The sequence below is a fragment of the Anomaloglossus baeobatrachus genome, chromosome 4, assembly GCF_048569485.1.
Source record: "Anomaloglossus baeobatrachus isolate aAnoBae1 chromosome 4, aAnoBae1.hap1, whole genome shotgun sequence".
NCBI classification, from domain to species: Eukaryota; Metazoa; Chordata; class Amphibia; order Anura; family Aromobatidae; genus Anomaloglossus; species Anomaloglossus baeobatrachus.
Genome location: NC_134356.1, coordinates 610,399,622 through 610,417,195, shown reverse-complemented (window position 1 = coordinate 610,417,195; position 17,574 = coordinate 610,399,622). Strand labels below are relative to the sequence as shown.

The window sequence follows — 17,574 nt, the reverse complement described above, 5'->3', positions numbered from 1 at the left end:
AGGCCATGGACCCAAAATCTCTATGTTTTGTTCCATGAGCCATTTAGTGATCACCTTTGCTTTATGGCAAGGTGCTCCATCATGCTGGAAAAGGCATTGTTGGGCGCCAAACTGCTCTTGGACAGTTAGGAGAAGTTGCTCTTGGAGGACATTCTGGTACCATTCTTTATTCATGGCTGTGTTTTTAGGCAAGACTGTGAGTGAGCCGATTCCCTTGGCTGAGAAGCAACCCCACACATGAATCGTTTCAGGATGCTTAACAGTTGGCATGAGACAAGACTGGTGGTAGCGCTCACCTCTTCTTCTCCTAATAAGCTGTTTTCCAGATGTCCCAAACAATCGAAAAGGGGATTCATCTGAGAAAATGACTTTACCCCAGTCCTCAGCAGTCCACTCCCTGTACCTTTTGCAGAATATCAGTCGGTCCCTGATGTTTGTTCTGGAGAGAAGTGGCTTCTTTGCTGCCCTCCTTGAAACCAGGCCTTGCTCAAGCAGTCTCCGCCTCACAATGCGTGCAGAAGCACTCACACCAGCCTGCTGCCATTGCTGAGCTAGCTCGGCACTGCTGGTAGTCCGATCCCGCAGCTGAAACAGTTTTAAGATACGGTCCTGGCGTTTGCTGGTCCTTCTTGGGCGCCCTGGAGCCTTTTTGGCAACAATGGAAGCGCTCTCCTTGAAGTTCTTGATGATGCGATAGATTGTTGACTGAGGTGCAATCTTTGTAGCTGCGATACTCTTCCCTGTTAGGCCATTTTTGTGCAGAGCAATGATGGCTGCACGTGTTTCTTTAGAGATAACCATGGTTAACTGAAGAGAAACAATGATACCAAGCACCAGCCTCCTTTTTAAAGTGTCCAGTGGTGTCATTCTTACTTAATCATAACTGACTGATCGCCAGCCCTGTCCTCATCAACACCCACACCTGTGTTAATGGAACAATCACTAAACAATGTTAGCTACTCCTTTTAAGGCAGGAATGCAATGATGTTGAAATGTGTTTTGGGGGTTAAAGTTCATTTTCTTAGCCAATATTGACTTTGCAAGTAATTGCTGTTAAGCTGATCACTCTTTATGACATTCTGGCGTATATGCAAATTGCATTAGAAAAACGTAACCAGTAGACTTTGTAAAAATTAATATTTGTAGCATTTTCAAAACTTTTGGCCATGACTGTACTTGAGCTTTGCTATTATATTAGTTTTGATGGACCAGGAGCTTTTAAGCAAATATTCAGATGTACGTTTAAGTCACCTGTTCAGACTACAAAAAAAAAGATACCTGTTCTCTTTTCACTGAGTGTGACTGCATGCTAAATTTGCACAGATTATATAGTACAGAATTGAATGGTCTTCATTTTTTTGTTTTTTATTGTTTTGCTCTCTAACTTTTTGGCTATAAACAATGATAGTAATACAAGTTTGTTTCTGACAGACGGCAATGACTGTTAAAGCTCCTGCCCCGCTCCAGGGCTTGGCTACAATCACCACAGGAACAGGCACAATCCTGCGCACTATACCAGTAGTCACTGCTTCTTCCTCCCTTATGGCATCAGCTGGTGGCAAACCAACTGCAATCCATCAATTGCTTACAAATGGTGGCCTAGCAAAGCTGGCTAGTAGTATCCCTGGCCTTGCACAGTTATCCAGCCCATCTGCAGGTAACCGCACAGGCATTTATGACTTTTATAACTGAGATTCTGAAATTGGATCCAATATTTGTGTCTTTCATTTTGTTTCAGGTTTAAAAGCACCAACCACCATCACAGTCACCCTCCGTGGTCAGCCAAGTCGTGTTGGCACCCTCAGCCAGGCCAGTATTGGGACAGGGTCCCAAACTAAACAAGATGACGTTTCCCAGCAGGTGAGAAAAAATTACTATATACTAGGATCTTTATTAAGGGTGTACAGTGATAAAGTATTCATATCCTGTGAACTTCCACATTTTTTTACATCACACTCACAAACTAAAATGTATTTTATTGGGATTTTATGTGCTATACCAACACTAGCTAGTAAGGTTTTGTGAACTGTAAAGGAATTGGTACACAATTTTTTACATATTTTAAAACAAAACTGAAAATTGTGGTGTATATTTCTATTCAGCCCCCCTAAGTCAGTACTTTGTAGGGTCACCTTTCCCTGCAATCCCTACCACAAGTCTTGTGGGTTATGTCTCTACCAGCTTTGCACATCTAGAGTCCGAAAATGTTGCCCATTCTTCTCTGCAAAATAGTTCTAACTCGGTGAGATTGGATGGAAACATCCTTGAACAGCAATTTTCAAGTGTTGACACAGATTCTCAATGGGATTTATGTCCGGACTGTGACTGGGCCATTTACACACATGAATATACTTTTAGTTAAACCTTCCATTGTAGCTCTGGCAGTATGATTAGGGTTGTTGTCCTGTTGGAAGGTGAATCTACGACCCAGTCTCAAGTGTTTTGCAGGATTTTCACCGGGATTGCCCTGTAGGTAGCTCCATCCATCTTCACATCAACTCTGGCCAGCTTCCCATGTCCCTGCTGAAGAAAAGCCTCCCCACAGCAAGGTGCTGCCACCAACGTGTGACCGTGGGGATGGTGTTTTCAGGGTGATGTGCAGTGTTAGTTTTACACCACACATAGCATTTTGCATTTAGCCCAAAAAGTTCTACTTTGGTTTCATCTGACCAGAGAACCTTCTTCCACTTGCTTACTATGTGCCCTGCAAGGCTTTTTGCAAACTGCAAACATTTTTAGGCTTGCTTTCAAAAATGTCTTTCTTCTTGCCACGCTTCCGAAAAGGCCACATTTGTAAAAGAGCAAGTCCCCATTTGTGGAGAGAAGACCTCAGCACCAATAAGGCTAAAAAGAGATTGAGCTGCTACAATGTGAAAATTTTTATTCCAGACTAGCACTGCAGTACAATCCAACGTTTCAACCATAGCAAGGTCTTTTTCAATGATATCCGTGTGCATGGTGCCAAAAGTATAGGTGATGGAGGCGCCAGGTGAGGGACAGCAGCTTATACTGCCAGGGGACCACTATGTGTGAGACAGCGCCAACGAAACGTAGGATTGTTTGGATTGTCCTTTGGTGCCGGTTTGGAATAAAAATTCTCACATTGCAGCAGCTCAATCTCCATTTAGTCTTCTTGGTGCTGAGGTCTTCTCTCCACAAACTGCATCTGTGTGCAGTCCAATTTCCGTGGACTCTCAGAATGAAGAATAATGGAGAATATTTTTCCCATCCTTACCTCACCTGTACTTTGATTCTATCCTTAGAGAGAATCTGATCACACTAAGCTGACACTCCGATGAAACTCTGATTATGTAAATAGGACTCAGATCAAAATCTGATCAATACGAAGAAAATCTATGCTTGTTTGAGTGCAGCCTAATGATTGTCATGTGGACAGATTCTCCAACCTGAGCTGTGGATGTCTGCAGTTCCTCCAAAGTGACCATGTGCCTCTTGGCTGCTTCTGTAATTGGTGCTCTCCTTGCTTAAGATGTCAGTTTAGGTGGACGGACATGTCTTGGAGGTCATTTGGCACAACTGCAAACCTACTATTTTTTTGGATGGATTGAACAGTGCTCTGTGAGATGTTCAAAACTTGGGCTTTTTTTTTAATAACCTAACCCTTTTTTACTCTTCTCCTCAACTTTACCCCTGACCTGTCTGGTGTATTCCATGGTTTTCATGATGCTTTTTGATCCCTAATGTTCTCACACAAACCTCTGAGGCCTTCTCAGAACAGCTGTAGTTCTTGCAGAAGAAATGACACACAACTGGGCTCAATTTGCTTAAGTGACTTCTGGATGCAATTGGTCACTCGTAATTTTATTTAGAGGTAGCAGACGACAGGGAGCGGAGTATATATACGTGTCACAATTTTCAGCTTCATATTTTTAAAATATTTAGGAAACCATGTGTCATTTCCTTTTACACTTTACAAATACTTGCCACTTTGTGTTGATAGATCAAATATAATCCCAATAAAATACATTTGTTTCTGGGTGTAACGTAAAAACTGTGAGAAAGCTCATGAGGTATGAGTGCTTAGGCAAAAAAAAAAAAAAAAAAACACTTTACTGCCACTTAGTATGTTTTTGGTTTTGTTGCTTGTTCAGGTGAAAAACATATAGGGAGCTTATTGTGAAGTCTTTTGATGCCACCTCCCAATGACATGGCAATTGTGAATTTTGTTAAGTCTAATTTGCATAGCTAACGACACCTACTTTCCCCAGAAATGGCAAGAACACCTTGAAATAAAAAAGTTGCAAATTTTTGAACAAACAATAAAGGCATACAATTTGTATACAAAAGCCTTTTTAAATACCCACATATTTCCATTTGTTCTGTACATATGTGCGACCCCAAACTTTATTGGATGCTCAGCACACTGCCTTTCCAGGGCTCGGATGTATTATTTAATTCCTTCTTGCTCAGTACATTTATTATTTTGGTAGGCAGTCGTTCCCATAGCATGGCATAAAAGTATGGCATGGGCTCAGAGGTTGAGCACTCGCCATCAGCAGGGAAGGTTAGCTGTACATGGGCGCGAACCGGAGCCAACCTAAATCCCTTCCTTTCAATCACTCCCATATAGGTGACCACTGCCTTGGAAGTCAGCCTACTTTATGCATGTATTGTCTGCAGTTTTCAGATCATAGTATCATAGTTTTAAGGTTGAAGGGAGACTCTAAGTCCATCTAGTTCAACCCGTAGCCTAACATGTTGATCCAGAGGAAGGCAAAAAACCCCAATGTGGCAAACAAGTTCCAATGGGGAAAAAATTTCCTTCCTGACTCCACATCCGGCAATCAGACTAGTTCCCTGGATCAATACCCTGTCATAAAATCTAATATACATAACTGGTTATATTAAATTTTTCAAGAAAGGCATCCAGGCTCTGCTTAAATGTTAGTAGTGAATCACTCATTACAACATCATGCGGTAGAGAATTCCATAGTCTCACTGCTCGTACAGTAAAGAATCCTCGTCTGTGATTATGATTAAACCTTCTTTCTTTGTCGCTCTATTGGGAGACCCAGACAATTGGGTGTATAGGCTATGCCTCCGGAGGCAGCACAAAGTATTACACTCAAAAGTGTTAAGCCCCTCCCCTTCTGCCTATACACCCCCCGTGCTCCCACGGGCTCCTCAGTTTTTATGCTTTGTGCGAAGGAGGCAGACATGCACAGCACAGCTCCACAGATTGGTCAGCAGCAGCTGCTGACCAGGTCGGATGGAAGAAAAGTGGGCCCATATAGGGCCCCCAGCATGCTCCCTTCTCACCCCACTCTTGTCGGCGGTGTTGTTAAGGTTGAGGTATCCATTGCGGGTACGGAGGCTGGAGCCCACATGCTGCTTTCCTTCCCCATCCCCCTCAGGGCTCTGGGTGAAGTGGGATCCTATCGGTCTCCAGGCACTGAGACCGTGCTTCATCCACAGGAGACTGCTGGATAGGAGCCGGGTTCCGTTCAGGGACATGGCCCTGCATCTTGAAGGTACTCTGTATCCCTGTAGGGACCGCGCACGGCAACACCTCAGCTTTGCTGGGTGTGCTAGTGCACCGGGGACCGCGGCGCTGACCGGGTCTATATGTGCCATTACACACTCAGCGTCGCTGAGTGTGTTTATATGTAGGGGCTACCGCGCTAACCGCCGCTGCCATGTGAAACTGCGGCGCGGCTGGGACTTGTAGTTCGCCGGGGACTTCGGCGTCGGCCGCGCTTTTACGGCGGCGACGCTTATACTCGAGTCCCCGGCTTTCTTGCGGCCTAGCTTCCTTTTTCCCGCCCTCAGCCCTGACAGGCAGGGGAAGGGCGGGACGCTGCACGGAAGAGAGGGACAAACGAGCAGCATGAGGGCTGGAGCATGCTTTGCATACTCCACTCCCCTCACTGTGCACTGTGTGAGACGCCCACGGCTTCCTCCTCTCGTCAGGACGCCGCAGCCATTCCTGTCAGCTCCTCCGACGCTGCAGAGGGGGACAAACCCTGGGAAACCCAGACACGGTCTCTGGTGGCCTCACAACCGCTTTAGGCGGCTGGTAAGCAGCACCTGTGGTGTTAACCCCATGGTGCTGTAGTGTATTGATACATTCTGTGTTATTACTATATACTTTACACTGTATGAGCACAGTTCATTATGGCTATTTACCCTTTTGTGTTAATCAAGGAAAACAATAGCATGGCGCCCACAAAGACGGGTGCCAAAAAACAGGATTATTATGCTGCCTGCGCCGCTTGTACGACCCAGCTGCCGGCAGGTCCCATTGACCCTCATTGTGTGCAATGTGTGGCCCCTGTGACTCTTCTTCAGCCAGAGCATCTGCTAAGAGGGGCCCAGGGGGAGACACCTGTTGACACGGTCCTTAGTGACGGGGATGGAGTTTGCAAAACTCTCTGAGACTATGGCTGAGATACCAGAAGCCGTGCAGTCCAGGCCGGTATCTCAGCAAAGGGACTCTGTTGAATCATTGTTCCCTGGCCCCCCTCAATTGGACCAACAATGTCCTCCCGGGATACATTCCAGGCTGAGGGTTCTGACTTAGACCCCAGCCCCAGGCCGACTAAGCGGGCTCGCTTAGAATTTCCCTCGACATCATGTTGTTCAGGGTCTCAGCGGAAGGAATCTCCGGTTGATGATGCAGGAGACAGCTGATCAGGATTCTGATCCTGAGGGCGCTCTCAATCGTAATACTCCAGACGGGGACGCCATAGTGAACGATCTTATTGCGTCCATCAATCAAATGCTGGATGTTTCTCCCTCAGCTCCTCCGGCGGAGGAGTCAGATTGTCAGCAGGAGTAATTCCGCTTCAGGTTCCCCAAGCGTACACCGAGTATGTTTCTAGACCATTCTGATTCCAGAGAGGCAGTCCAGAATCACCATGCTTGTCCAGATAAGCGTTTTTTCTTAGCGCCTTAAGGATACACGTTGTCCTTTCTTTGTCGCTCCTAATTGGGAGACCCAGACAATTGGATGTATAGCTACTGCCTCCGGAGGCCACACAAAGCATTACACTTAAAAGTGTAAGGCCCCTCCCCTTCTGCCTATACACCCCCCGTGGGATCACGGGTTCCTCAGTTTTCAAGCTTTGTGCGAAGGAGGCTGACATCCACGCATAGCTCCACTGTTTAGTCAGCAGCAGCTGCTGACTATGTCGGATGGAAGAAAAGAGGGCCCATACTAGGGCCCCCAGCATGCTCCCTTCTCACCCCACTCTTTGTCGGCGGTGTTTGTTAAGGTTGAGGTACCCATTGCGGGTACGGAGGCTGGAGCCCACATGCTGCATCCTTCCCCATCCCTCTTAGGGCTCTGGGTGAAGTGGGATTTTACCGGTCTCCAGGCACTGAGACCGTGCTCCATCCACAGCCCCTGGGATCTGCTGGACATGGAGCTGAGTATCGTCAGGGACATGGCCCTGCTACATTAAGGTACTCTGTGTCCCCGTGCAAATCGCGCACACACACACCAGCATTGCTGGGTGTGTTAGTGCGCCGGGGACAATAGCGCTGCGCGCGTGTGCCACACTATCTTCAGCTAGCTGAAGGAGTTAATGGTTTGGAAACGGTCGCGCCGGCCGCTGCTGTCAGTTTTAACTGCGGCGCGGCTGGGACTTGTGGTTCGCCGGGGACTTCCGCGCTCGCCGTGCATATTTGACGGCCGCGCTTACTACTACAGTCCCCGGCTTTTTCCGGCCTAGTTCGTTTCGTTCCCGCCCCCAGGCCTGCCAGTCAGAGTGGGGGCGGGACGCTGTGCAGAACGTCAGCGCCGAGGGCTGGAGTTTACTTTACATACTCCAGCCCTCACACTGAACACAGTGAGACGCTGGTTTCCCGCTCTTCGTCTGAGGCACGCCCACGGTCCGCCCCTCTTCACTGAACGCCGGCAGCCATTCCTGACGTGCTGTTTGAGCTGGAGAAGGGGAGACAAGTTATGGGAGACCCAGGCACGGGATTCTAGCGACCACACACCCGCTTTCAGCGGGCGGTAAGCGACACCTCTGATGCCTACCCCACTTGTGCTGCAGTGTTCATTTGTATTTTTATGCTATACATTGCACTGTACTGGCGCTGGTAATTCTTCACTATATACCCTCTTGGATTGCTCTGAGACAACAGCATGTCGTCCGCAAAACCAAGGGTGCCAAGGCACAGGCTTTCTATGCTGCCTGTACCGCATGTGGGGCTACTCTACCGGCAGGTTCCACTGACCCCCATTGTGTGCAGTGCTCAGCCCCTGTGGCACTTGTTCGGCCGGGGCCTCTGCTAGAGGTGACCCAGGGAGAACCACCTGTGAATACTGTCCAGGTGACGGGGACAGAGTTTGCAGCTTTGCTGATAGATTATCCGTGACTATGACTAAAATCCTAGAAACTTTGCAGTCTAGACCAGTAACGCAGACCATGGGCACGGTTGAATCACTGTCCCCTGGTCCCCCTCATTTGGAACAGCTCCGGGCTCCGGAGGTGTCCCATGCATTCCAGGGTGATGGCTCTGACACGGACGACAGTCCCAGACAGCCTAAGAGAGCTCGCTATGAGCGACCCCCTACATCATATCACTGGTCAGGCTCTCAGCAGGAGGATTCTCTGTGTGATGAGCCGGAATTAGCTGATCAGGATTCTGATCCCGAGATACTCCTGATGGTGACGCCATAGTGAACAATCTTATAGCGTCCATCAATAAAATGTTGGATATTTCTCCCCCAGCTCCTCAAGTGGAGGAGTCAGCTTCACAGGAGAAATTCCATTTCAGATTTCCCAAGCGGAAATTAAGTATTTTTCTGGACCGTTCTGTCTTTAGAGAGTCAGTCCAGAAACACCATGCTTATCCAGATAAGCGTTTCTCCAAACGGCTTAAGGATACACGTTATCCCTTTCCTCCTGATGTGGTTAAGAGCTGGACCCAGTGTCCCAAGGTGGATCCCCCTATCTCCAGGCTTGCGGCTAGATCCATAGTTGCAGTGGAGGATGGGGCTGCACTTAAAGATGCCACTGACAGACAGATGGAGCTCTGGTTGAAATCCATCTATGAGGCTATCGGCGCGTCGTTTGCTCCTGCATTCGCAGCCGTATGGGCACTCCAAGCTATTTCAGCTGGTCTTGCACAGATTGACACGGTCACACGTACATCTGTTCCGCAGGTGGCATCCTTAACCTCTCAAATGTCTGCATTTGCGTCTTACGCGATTAATGCTGTCCTGGACTCTACGAGCCGTACGGCAGTGGCATCTGCTAACTCCGTGGTTTTACGCAGAGCCTTGTGGTTAAGGGAATGGAAAGCAGATTCTGCTTCCAAAAAATGTTTAACCAGTTTGCCATTTTCTGGTGACCGGCTGTTTGGTGAGCGCTTGGATGAAATCATAAAACAGTCCAAGGGTAAGGATTCATCCTTACCTCAGCCCAGACAAGACAAACCCCAACAGAGGATGGGACAGTCGGGGTTTCGGTCCTTTCGAGGTTCGGGCAGGTCCCAATTATCCTCGTCCAAAAGGACTCAAAAGGATCAAGATTCTTGGCGGGCTCAGTCACGCCCAAAAAAGACAGCCGGAAGACCCGCTACCAAGGCGGCTTCCTCATGACTTCCGGTCTCCTCCCTCCGCATCCTCGGTCGGTGGCAGGCTCTCCCGCTTTGGCGACATTTGGCTGCCACAGGTCCAAGACCGTTGGGTGCGAGACATTCTGTCTCACGGGTACAGGATAGAGTTCAGTTCTCGTCCTCCACCTCGATTCTTCAGAACGTCTCCGCCTCCCGACCGAGCCGATGCTCTCCTGCAGGCGGTGTGCACTCTAAAGGCGGAAGGAGTGGTGATCCCTGTTCCTCTTCAAGAGCAAGGTCACGGTTTTTACTCCAATTTGTTTGTGGTACCAAAAAAGGACGGGTCTTTCCGTCCCGTTCGGGACCTAATGCTTCTCAACAACCACGTGGGAACCAGACGGTTCCGGATGGAATCCCTCCGATCCGTCATCGCCGCAATGTCTCAAGGAGATTTCCTAGCATCGATAGACAGCAAGGATGCTTATCTCCACGTACCGATTGCTCCAGAGCATCAGCGTTTTCTACGCTTCGTTATAGGAGACGAACACCTTCAGTTCGTAGCCCTGCCTTTTGGTCTGGCGACAGCCCCACGGGTCTTCACCAAAGTCATGGCAGCTGTAGTTGCAGTCCTACACTCTCAGGGACACTCCGTGATCCCTTACTTAGACGATCTGCTGGTCGAGGCGCCTTCTCAAGAGGCATGCCAACACAGCCTGAACGTGGCGCTGGAGACCCTCCAGGGTTTCGGGGGGATCATCAACTTTTCCAAGTCGAATCTAACCCCGACCCAGTCGATAACTTATCTTGGCATGGAGTTTCATACTCTCTCAGCGGTAGTGAAGCTTCCGCTTGTCAAATAGCGTTCATTGCAGACAGGGGTGCAATCTCTCCTTTACGGTCAGTCACACCCCTTGAGACGCCTCATGCACTTCCTAGGGAAGATGGTGGCAGCAATAGGGGCACTCCCTTTCGCGCAGTTTCATCTGCGTCCACTACAATGGGACATTCTCCGCCAATGGGACGGGAGGTCGAGGTCCCTCGACAGCAACGTCTCTCTCTCTCAGGCGGCCAAGGATTCTCTTCGATGGTGGCTGCTTCCCACCTCATTGTCGAAAGGGAAATCCTTCCTACCCCCCTCCTGGGCGGTAGTGACGACAGATGCGAATCTGTCAGGGTGGGGAGCAGTCTTTCTCCACCACAGGGCTCAAGGTATGTGGACTCAGCAAGAGTCCACTCTTCAGATCAACGTTCTGGAGATCAGAGCACTGTATCTTGCTCTACAAGCCTTCCAGCAGTGGCTGGAAGGCAAGCAGATCCGTATTCAGTCGAACAACTCCACAGCGGTGGCATACATCAACCACCAAGGAGGAATTCGCAGTCGGCAAGCCTTCCAGGAAGTCCGGCGGATTCTGACGTGGTGGAAGACACGGCTTCCACCATATCCGCAGTTCACATCCCAGGCGTGGATAACTGGGAAGCAGACTTCCTCAGTCGCCAGGGTATGGACGCAGGGGAATGGTCTCTTCACCCGGACGTGTTTCAAGAGATCTGTCGCCGCTGGGGGATGCCGGACGTCCACCTAATGGCGTCTCGGCACAACAACAAGGTCCCAGTTTTCATGGCATGGTCTCACGATCACCGAGCTCTGGCGGCAGACGCCTTAGTTCAAGATTGGTCGCAGTTCCGGCTTCCTTATGTGTTTCCACCTCTGGCTCTGTTGCCCAGAGTGCTGCGCAAGATCAGGTCCGACTGCCGCCGCGCCATCCTCGTCGCACCAGACTGGCCAAGGAGGTCGTGGTACCCGGATCTGTGGCACCTCGCGGTAGGCCAACCGTGGGCACTACCAGACCGACCAGACTTGCTGTCTCAAGGGCCATTTTTCCATCAGAATTCTGCGGCCCTGAACCTGACTGTGTGGCCATTGAGTCCTGGATCCTAGCGGGTTCAGGATTGTCTCAAGAGGTCATTGCCACCATGAGACAGGCCAGAAAACCTACCTCCACCAAGATATACCACAGGACGTGGAAAATATTCTTGTCTTGGTGCTCTGCTCAGGGAGTCTCTCCCTGGCCATTTAGTTTGCCTACTTTTCTTTCCTTCCTGCAATCCGGGTTGGAAAAAGGTTTGTCGCTCAGCTCCCTCAAGGGGCAAGTCTCAGCGCTATCTGTATTTTTTCAGAAGCGCCTAGCACGACTTCCTCAGGGACGCACGTTCCTGCAAGGGGTCTGTCATATCGTCCCTCCTTACAAGCGGCCGTTAGAGCCCTGGGATCGGAACAGGGTTCTAATTGTTCTTCAGAAGCCGCCTTTCGAGCCTATGAGGGATGTTTCCCTTTCTCGCCTTTCACAGAAAGTGGCCTTTCTAGTAGCGGTCACGTCTCTCCGGAGAGTGTCCGAGCTAGCAGCGCTGTCATGCAAATCTCCCTTCCTGGTGATTCACCAGGACAAGGTGGTCTTGCGACCTATTCCGGAGTTTCTCCCTAAGGTGGTATCCCCGTTTCATCTTAATCAGGATATCTCCTTGCCTTCCTTGTGCCCTCATCCAGTTCATCAATGTGAAAAGGATTTGCATTGTTGGATCTCGTGAGAGCGCTCAGGATCTACATTTCCCGCACGGCGCCCCTGCACCGCTCGGATGCACTCTTTGTCCTTGTCGCTGGTCAGCGCAAAGGGTCGCAAGCTTCCAAATCCACCCTAGCTCGGTGGATCAAGGAACCAATTCTTGAAGCCTACCGTTCTGCTCGGCTTCCGGTTCCCTCAGGGCTGAAGGCCCATTCTACCAGAGCCGTGGGTGCGTCCTAGGCATTACGACACCAGGCTACGGCTCAGCAGGTGTGCCAGGCGACTACCTGGTCGAGTCTGCACACTTTTACCAAACACTATCAAGTGCATACCTACGCTTCGGCGGACGCCAGCCTAGGTAGACAAGTCCTTCAGGCGGCGACGGCCCACCTGTAGGGTAGGGCTGTTTTTACGGTCCTATCACGAGGGGTTATTATACCCACCCAGGGACTGCTTTTGGACGTCCCAATTGTCTGGGTCTCCCAATTAGGAGCGACAAAGAAGAAGGGAATTTTGTTTACTTACCGTAAATTCCTTTTCTTCTAGCTCCAATTGGGAGACCCAGCACCCGCCCTGTTTGCTTAGGGATTTTTGTTGGTTCGGGTACACATGTTGTTCATGTTGACTGGTTTCGGTTCTCCGATGTTCCTTCGGATTGAATTTGTTCTTAAACCGGTTATTGGCTTTCCTCCTTCTTGCTTTGGCACTAAAACTGAGGAACCCGTGATCCCACGGGGGGTGTATAGGCAGAAGGGGAGGGGCCTTACACTTTTAAGTGTAATGCTTTGTGTGGCCTCCGGAGGCAGTAGCTATACACCCAATTGTCTGGGTCTCCCAATTGGAGCTAGAAGAAAAGGAATTTACGGTAAGTAAACAAAATTCCCTTCTTTCCACCTGACGTGGTTAAAGGTTGGACTCAGTGTTTCAGAGTGGACCCTCCAATCTCACAGACTGGCGGCTAGATCATTACTTGCAGTGGAGGATGGAGCCTCGCTCAAAGATGCCACTGACGGGCAGATGGAGCTCTGGTTGAAATCCATCTATGAAGCTATCGGAGCTTCTTTTGTCCCAGCATTCGCAGCCGTATGGGCGCTACAAGCTATCTCAGAGGTCAAGCGCAAATTGAAGCAGCCACATGCACGGCCGCGCCACAAGTGGCATCCATTACCTCCCAAACCTCGGCAACGCTATTAGTGCTGTCCTGGACTCTGCGAGCTGTACGGCGGTTGCGGCCGCCAATTCGGTGGTACTCCACAGGGCCTTATGGCTACGGGAATGGAAGGCAGATTCTGCTTCCAAAAAAGCGCTTAACCAGTTTGCCAATTTGTGGCGACAGGTTGTTTGGCGAGCGTCTGGATGAAGTCATCAAACAATCCAAGGGAAAGGATACATCCTTACCCCAGTCCCAACCAAACATATCCCAACAGAGGAGAGGGCAGTCGAGGTTTCGCTCCTCTCGGGGCGCGGGCAGGTCCCAATTCTCCTCGTCCACAAGGTCTCAGAAAAGACAAAGGAGCTCTGATGCATGGCGGTCTAAGTCACGTCCTAAACAGACCACCGGGGGCGCCGCTAACAAAGCGGCTTCCTCATGACTTTCGGCCTCCGCTAGTAGCATCCTCGGTCGGTGGCAGGCTCTCCCGCTTTTGCGACACCGGGCTGCCACAAATAAAAGACCGCTGGGTGAGAGTTATTCTGTCTCACGGTTACGAGATAGAGTTTACCTCTCGTCCCCCGACTCGATTCTTCAGGTCATCCCTGCCTCCCGAGCGAGCCGAGGCTCCTCTGCAGGCGCGGCGCACTCTGACGGCTGAAGGAGTGGTGATCCCTGTTCCTCTTCAGCAACAGACCCACGGTTTTTACTCCAACTTGTTGGTGGTCTCAAAGAAGGACGGGTCTTTCCGCCCGGTCCTGGACCTGAAACTGCTCAACAGACGGGTAAAAACCAGGCGGTTCCGGATGGAATCCCTCCGCTCCGTCATCGCCTCAATGTCCCAAGGAGATTTCCTTGCATCAATCGATATCAAAAATGCTTATCCCCATGTACCGATTGCTCCAGAGCACCAGCGCTTCTTGCGCTTCGCCATAGGACACGAATACCTGCAATTCGTGGCACTGCCGTTCGGCCTGGCAACAGCCCCACGGGTTTTTACCAAGGTTATGGCTACTGTAGTAGCGTTCCTACACTCCCTGGGTCACTCGGTGATCCAGTATTTGGACGATCTGCTGATCAAGGCACCCTCTCTAGAGGCATGCCAACGCAGCCTTGACGCTACCCTGGAGACTCTCCAGGGTTTCGGGTGGATCATCAATTTTTCAAAAGTCAAATCTGACACCGGCACAATAGCTGACATATCTTGGCACGAAGTTTCATACTCTCAGCGATAGTGAAGCTTCCGCTGATCAAACAGCAGTCACTACGGAAAGGGGTATAATCTCTCCTTCAAGGCCAGTCACACCCCGTGAGGCGCCTCACGCACTTCCTGGGGAAGATGGTGACAGCAATGGGGGCAGTCCCTTTCGCGCAATTTCACCTGCATCCCCTTCAATGGGACATCCTATGCAAATGGGACAGGAAGCCGACGTCCCTCGTCAGGACCGTCTCCCTCTCTCAGACGACCAAAGCTTCCCTTCGGTGGTGGCTTATTCCCACTTCATTAGCGAAGGGGAAATCTTTCCTACCCCCATCCTGGGAAGTAGTCACGACGGACGCGAGTCTGTCAGGGTGGGGAGCGGTTTTTCTCCACCACAGGGCTTAGGGTACGTGGACCCAGCAAGAGTCCTCGCTTCAGATCAATGTTCTGGATATACGGGCAGTGTATCTTGCCCTGAAAGCGTTCCAGCAGTGGCTGGAAGGCAAGCAGATCAGAATTCAGTCGGACAATTCCACAGTGGTGGCATACATCAACCACCAAGGCGGCACAAGCAGTCGGCAAGCCTCCCAGGAAGTCCGGCGGATTTTGATGTGGGTGGAAGCCACGGCCTCCACCATCTCTGCAGTTCACATTCCAGGCGTGGAAAACTGGGAAGCGGATTATCTCAGTCGCCAGGGCATGGACACAGGGGAATGGTCCCTTCACCCGGGCGTGTTTCAGGAGATCTGTTGCCGCTGGGGGGTGCCGGACGTCGACTTCATGGCGTCCCGGCACAATAACAAGGTACCGACGTTCATGGCACGGTCTCAAGATCCCAGAGCTCTGGCGGCAGACGCCTTAGTTCAGGATTGGTCGCAGTTTCAGCTCCCTTATGTGTTCCTCCGCTGGCACTGTTGCCCAGTGGGTTACGCAAGATCAGGGCCGACTGCCGCCGCGTCATCCTCGTCGCTCCAGACTGGCCGAGGAGGTCGTGGTACCCGGATCTGTGGCATCTCACGGTCGGCCAACCGTGGGCACTACCAGACCGACCAGACTTGCTATCTCAAGGGCCGTTTTTTCCATCTCAATTCTGTGGCCCTCAACCTGACTGTGTGGCCATTGAGTCCTGGATCCTAGCGTCTTCAGGATTATCTCAAGACGTCATTGCCACTATGAGACAGGCTAGGAAACCAACGTCCGCCAAGATCTACCACAGGACGTGGAAAATTTTCCTGTCGTGGTGCTCTGCTCAGGGTTCTTCTCCCTGGCACTTTGCCTTGCCCATTTTTTCTGTCCTTCCTTCAATCTGGACTGGAAAAGGGTTTGTCGCTCAACTCCCTTAAGGGACAAGTCTCAGCGCTCTCTGTGTTTTTTCCAGAAGCGCCTAGCCAGACTTCCACAGGTACGCACGTTCCTGCAAGGGGTTTGTCACATCGTTCCTCCTTACAAGCGGACGTTAGAACCCTGGATTCTGAACAGGGTGCTGCTGGTTCTTAGAAATCACCATTCGAGACAATGAGAGATATTTCTCTCTCTCACGCCTTTCGCAGAAAGGGTTTTTTCTAGTAGCAGTCACTTCACTTCGGAGAGTGTCCGAGCTAGCAGCGCTGTCATGCAGAGCCCCTTTCCTGGTTGTTCACCAGGACAAGGTGGTTCTGCGTCCGGTTCCGGACTTTCTCTCTAAGGTGGTATCCCCCTTTCATCGCAATCAGGATATCTCCTTACCTTCTTTTTGTCCTCATCCAGTTCACCAATGTGAAAAGGATTTGCACTTGTTAGATCTGGTGAGAGCACTCAGACTCTACATTTCTCGTACGGCGCCCCTGCGCCGCTCGGATGCACTCTTTGTCCTTGTCGCTGGCCAGCGTAAAGGGTCACAGGCTTCCAAATCAACCTTGGCTCGGTGGCTCAAGGAGCCAATTCTCGAAGTCTACCGTTCGGCTGGGCTTCCGGTTCCCTCAGGGCTGAAGGCCCATTCTACCAGAGCCGTGGGTGCGTCCTGGGCTTTGAGACACCAGGATACGGCTCAGCAGGTGTGTCAGGCGACTACCTGGTCGAGCCTGCACACTTTCACGAAACACTATCAGTTGCATACCTATGCTTCGGCGGATGCCAGCCTAGGTAGACGAGTCCTTCAGGCGGCGATTGCGCACCTGTAGGAAGAGGCCGTTTTACGGCTCTCTTACGAGGTATTATTTTACCCACCCAGGGATTGCTTTTGGACATCCCAATTGTCTGGGTCTCCCAATAGAGCGACAAAGAAGAAGGGAATTTTGTTTACTTACCGTAAATTCCTTTTCTTCTAGCTCTAATTGGGAGACCCAGCACCCGCCCCTGTTTTTTTGTGTACACATGTCGTTCATGTTGAATGGTTTCAGTTCTCCGATATTCCTTCGGATTGAAGTTACTTTAAACCAGTTTATAATTCTTTTTCCTCCTTCTTGCTTTTGCACCAAAACTGAGGAGCCCGTGGGAGCACGGGGGGTGTATAGGCAGAAGGGGAGGGGCTTAACACTTTTGAGTGTAATACTTTGTGCTGCCTCCGGAGGCATAGCCTATACACCCAATTGTCTGGGTCTCCCAATTAGAGCTAGAAGAAAAGGAATTTACGGTAAGTAAACAAAATTCCCTTCTTCCTCAAGACGTAGCGGATGCCCCCGTGTTCCAGTCGCAGGCCTAGGTGTAAATAGATCTTTGGAAAGGTCTCTGTACTGTCCCCTCATATATTTATACATTGTGATTAGATCTCCCCTAAGCCTTCGTTTTTCCAGACTAAATAACCCCAAGTTTAATAACCTGTCTTCGTATTGCAGCCCCCCCATTCCTCTAATAATCTTGGTCGCTCTTCTTTGCACCCTCTCCAGTTCAGCTATGTCCTTCTTATATATCGGTGACCAGAATTGTACACAGTATTCTACGTGCGGTCGCACTAGTGACTTGTACAGAGGTAGAACTATATTTTTTTCATGAACACTTATACCGCTTTTAATACATCCCATTATTTTATTAGCCCTGGCAGCAGCTGCCTGATACTGTCCACTAAAGTGAAGTTTACCATCCACCCATACACCCAAGTCTTTTTCTGTGTCTGTTTTACCCAGTGTTCTACAATTAAGTACATAATCATAAAT

At 50.2% G+C, this 17,574-nt stretch overlaps 1 protein-coding gene across 4 annotated transcripts in view; it reads left to right on the top strand.

Moving 5' to 3' along the window:
* The window catches only part of KANSL3 (KAT8 regulatory NSL complex subunit 3), a 314,370-nt gene that overhangs the window by 276,010 nt on the left and 20,786 nt on the right, over positions 1 to 17,574 (top strand). For all 4 annotated transcript variants that reach the window (XR_012753077.1, XM_075346203.1, XM_075346204.1 and 1 more), the window contains 2 exons: positions 1,432 to 1,657; positions 1,739 to 1,860. Coding sequence is in view for 3 of the 4 variants with exons in the window: in XM_075346203.1 (XP_075202318.1) it covers positions 1,432 to 1,657; positions 1,739 to 1,860 (348 nt within the window). In the remaining variant the exon portion in view is untranslated. The remainder of the gene's footprint in view (positions 1 to 1,431; positions 1,658 to 1,738; positions 1,861 to 17,574) is intronic.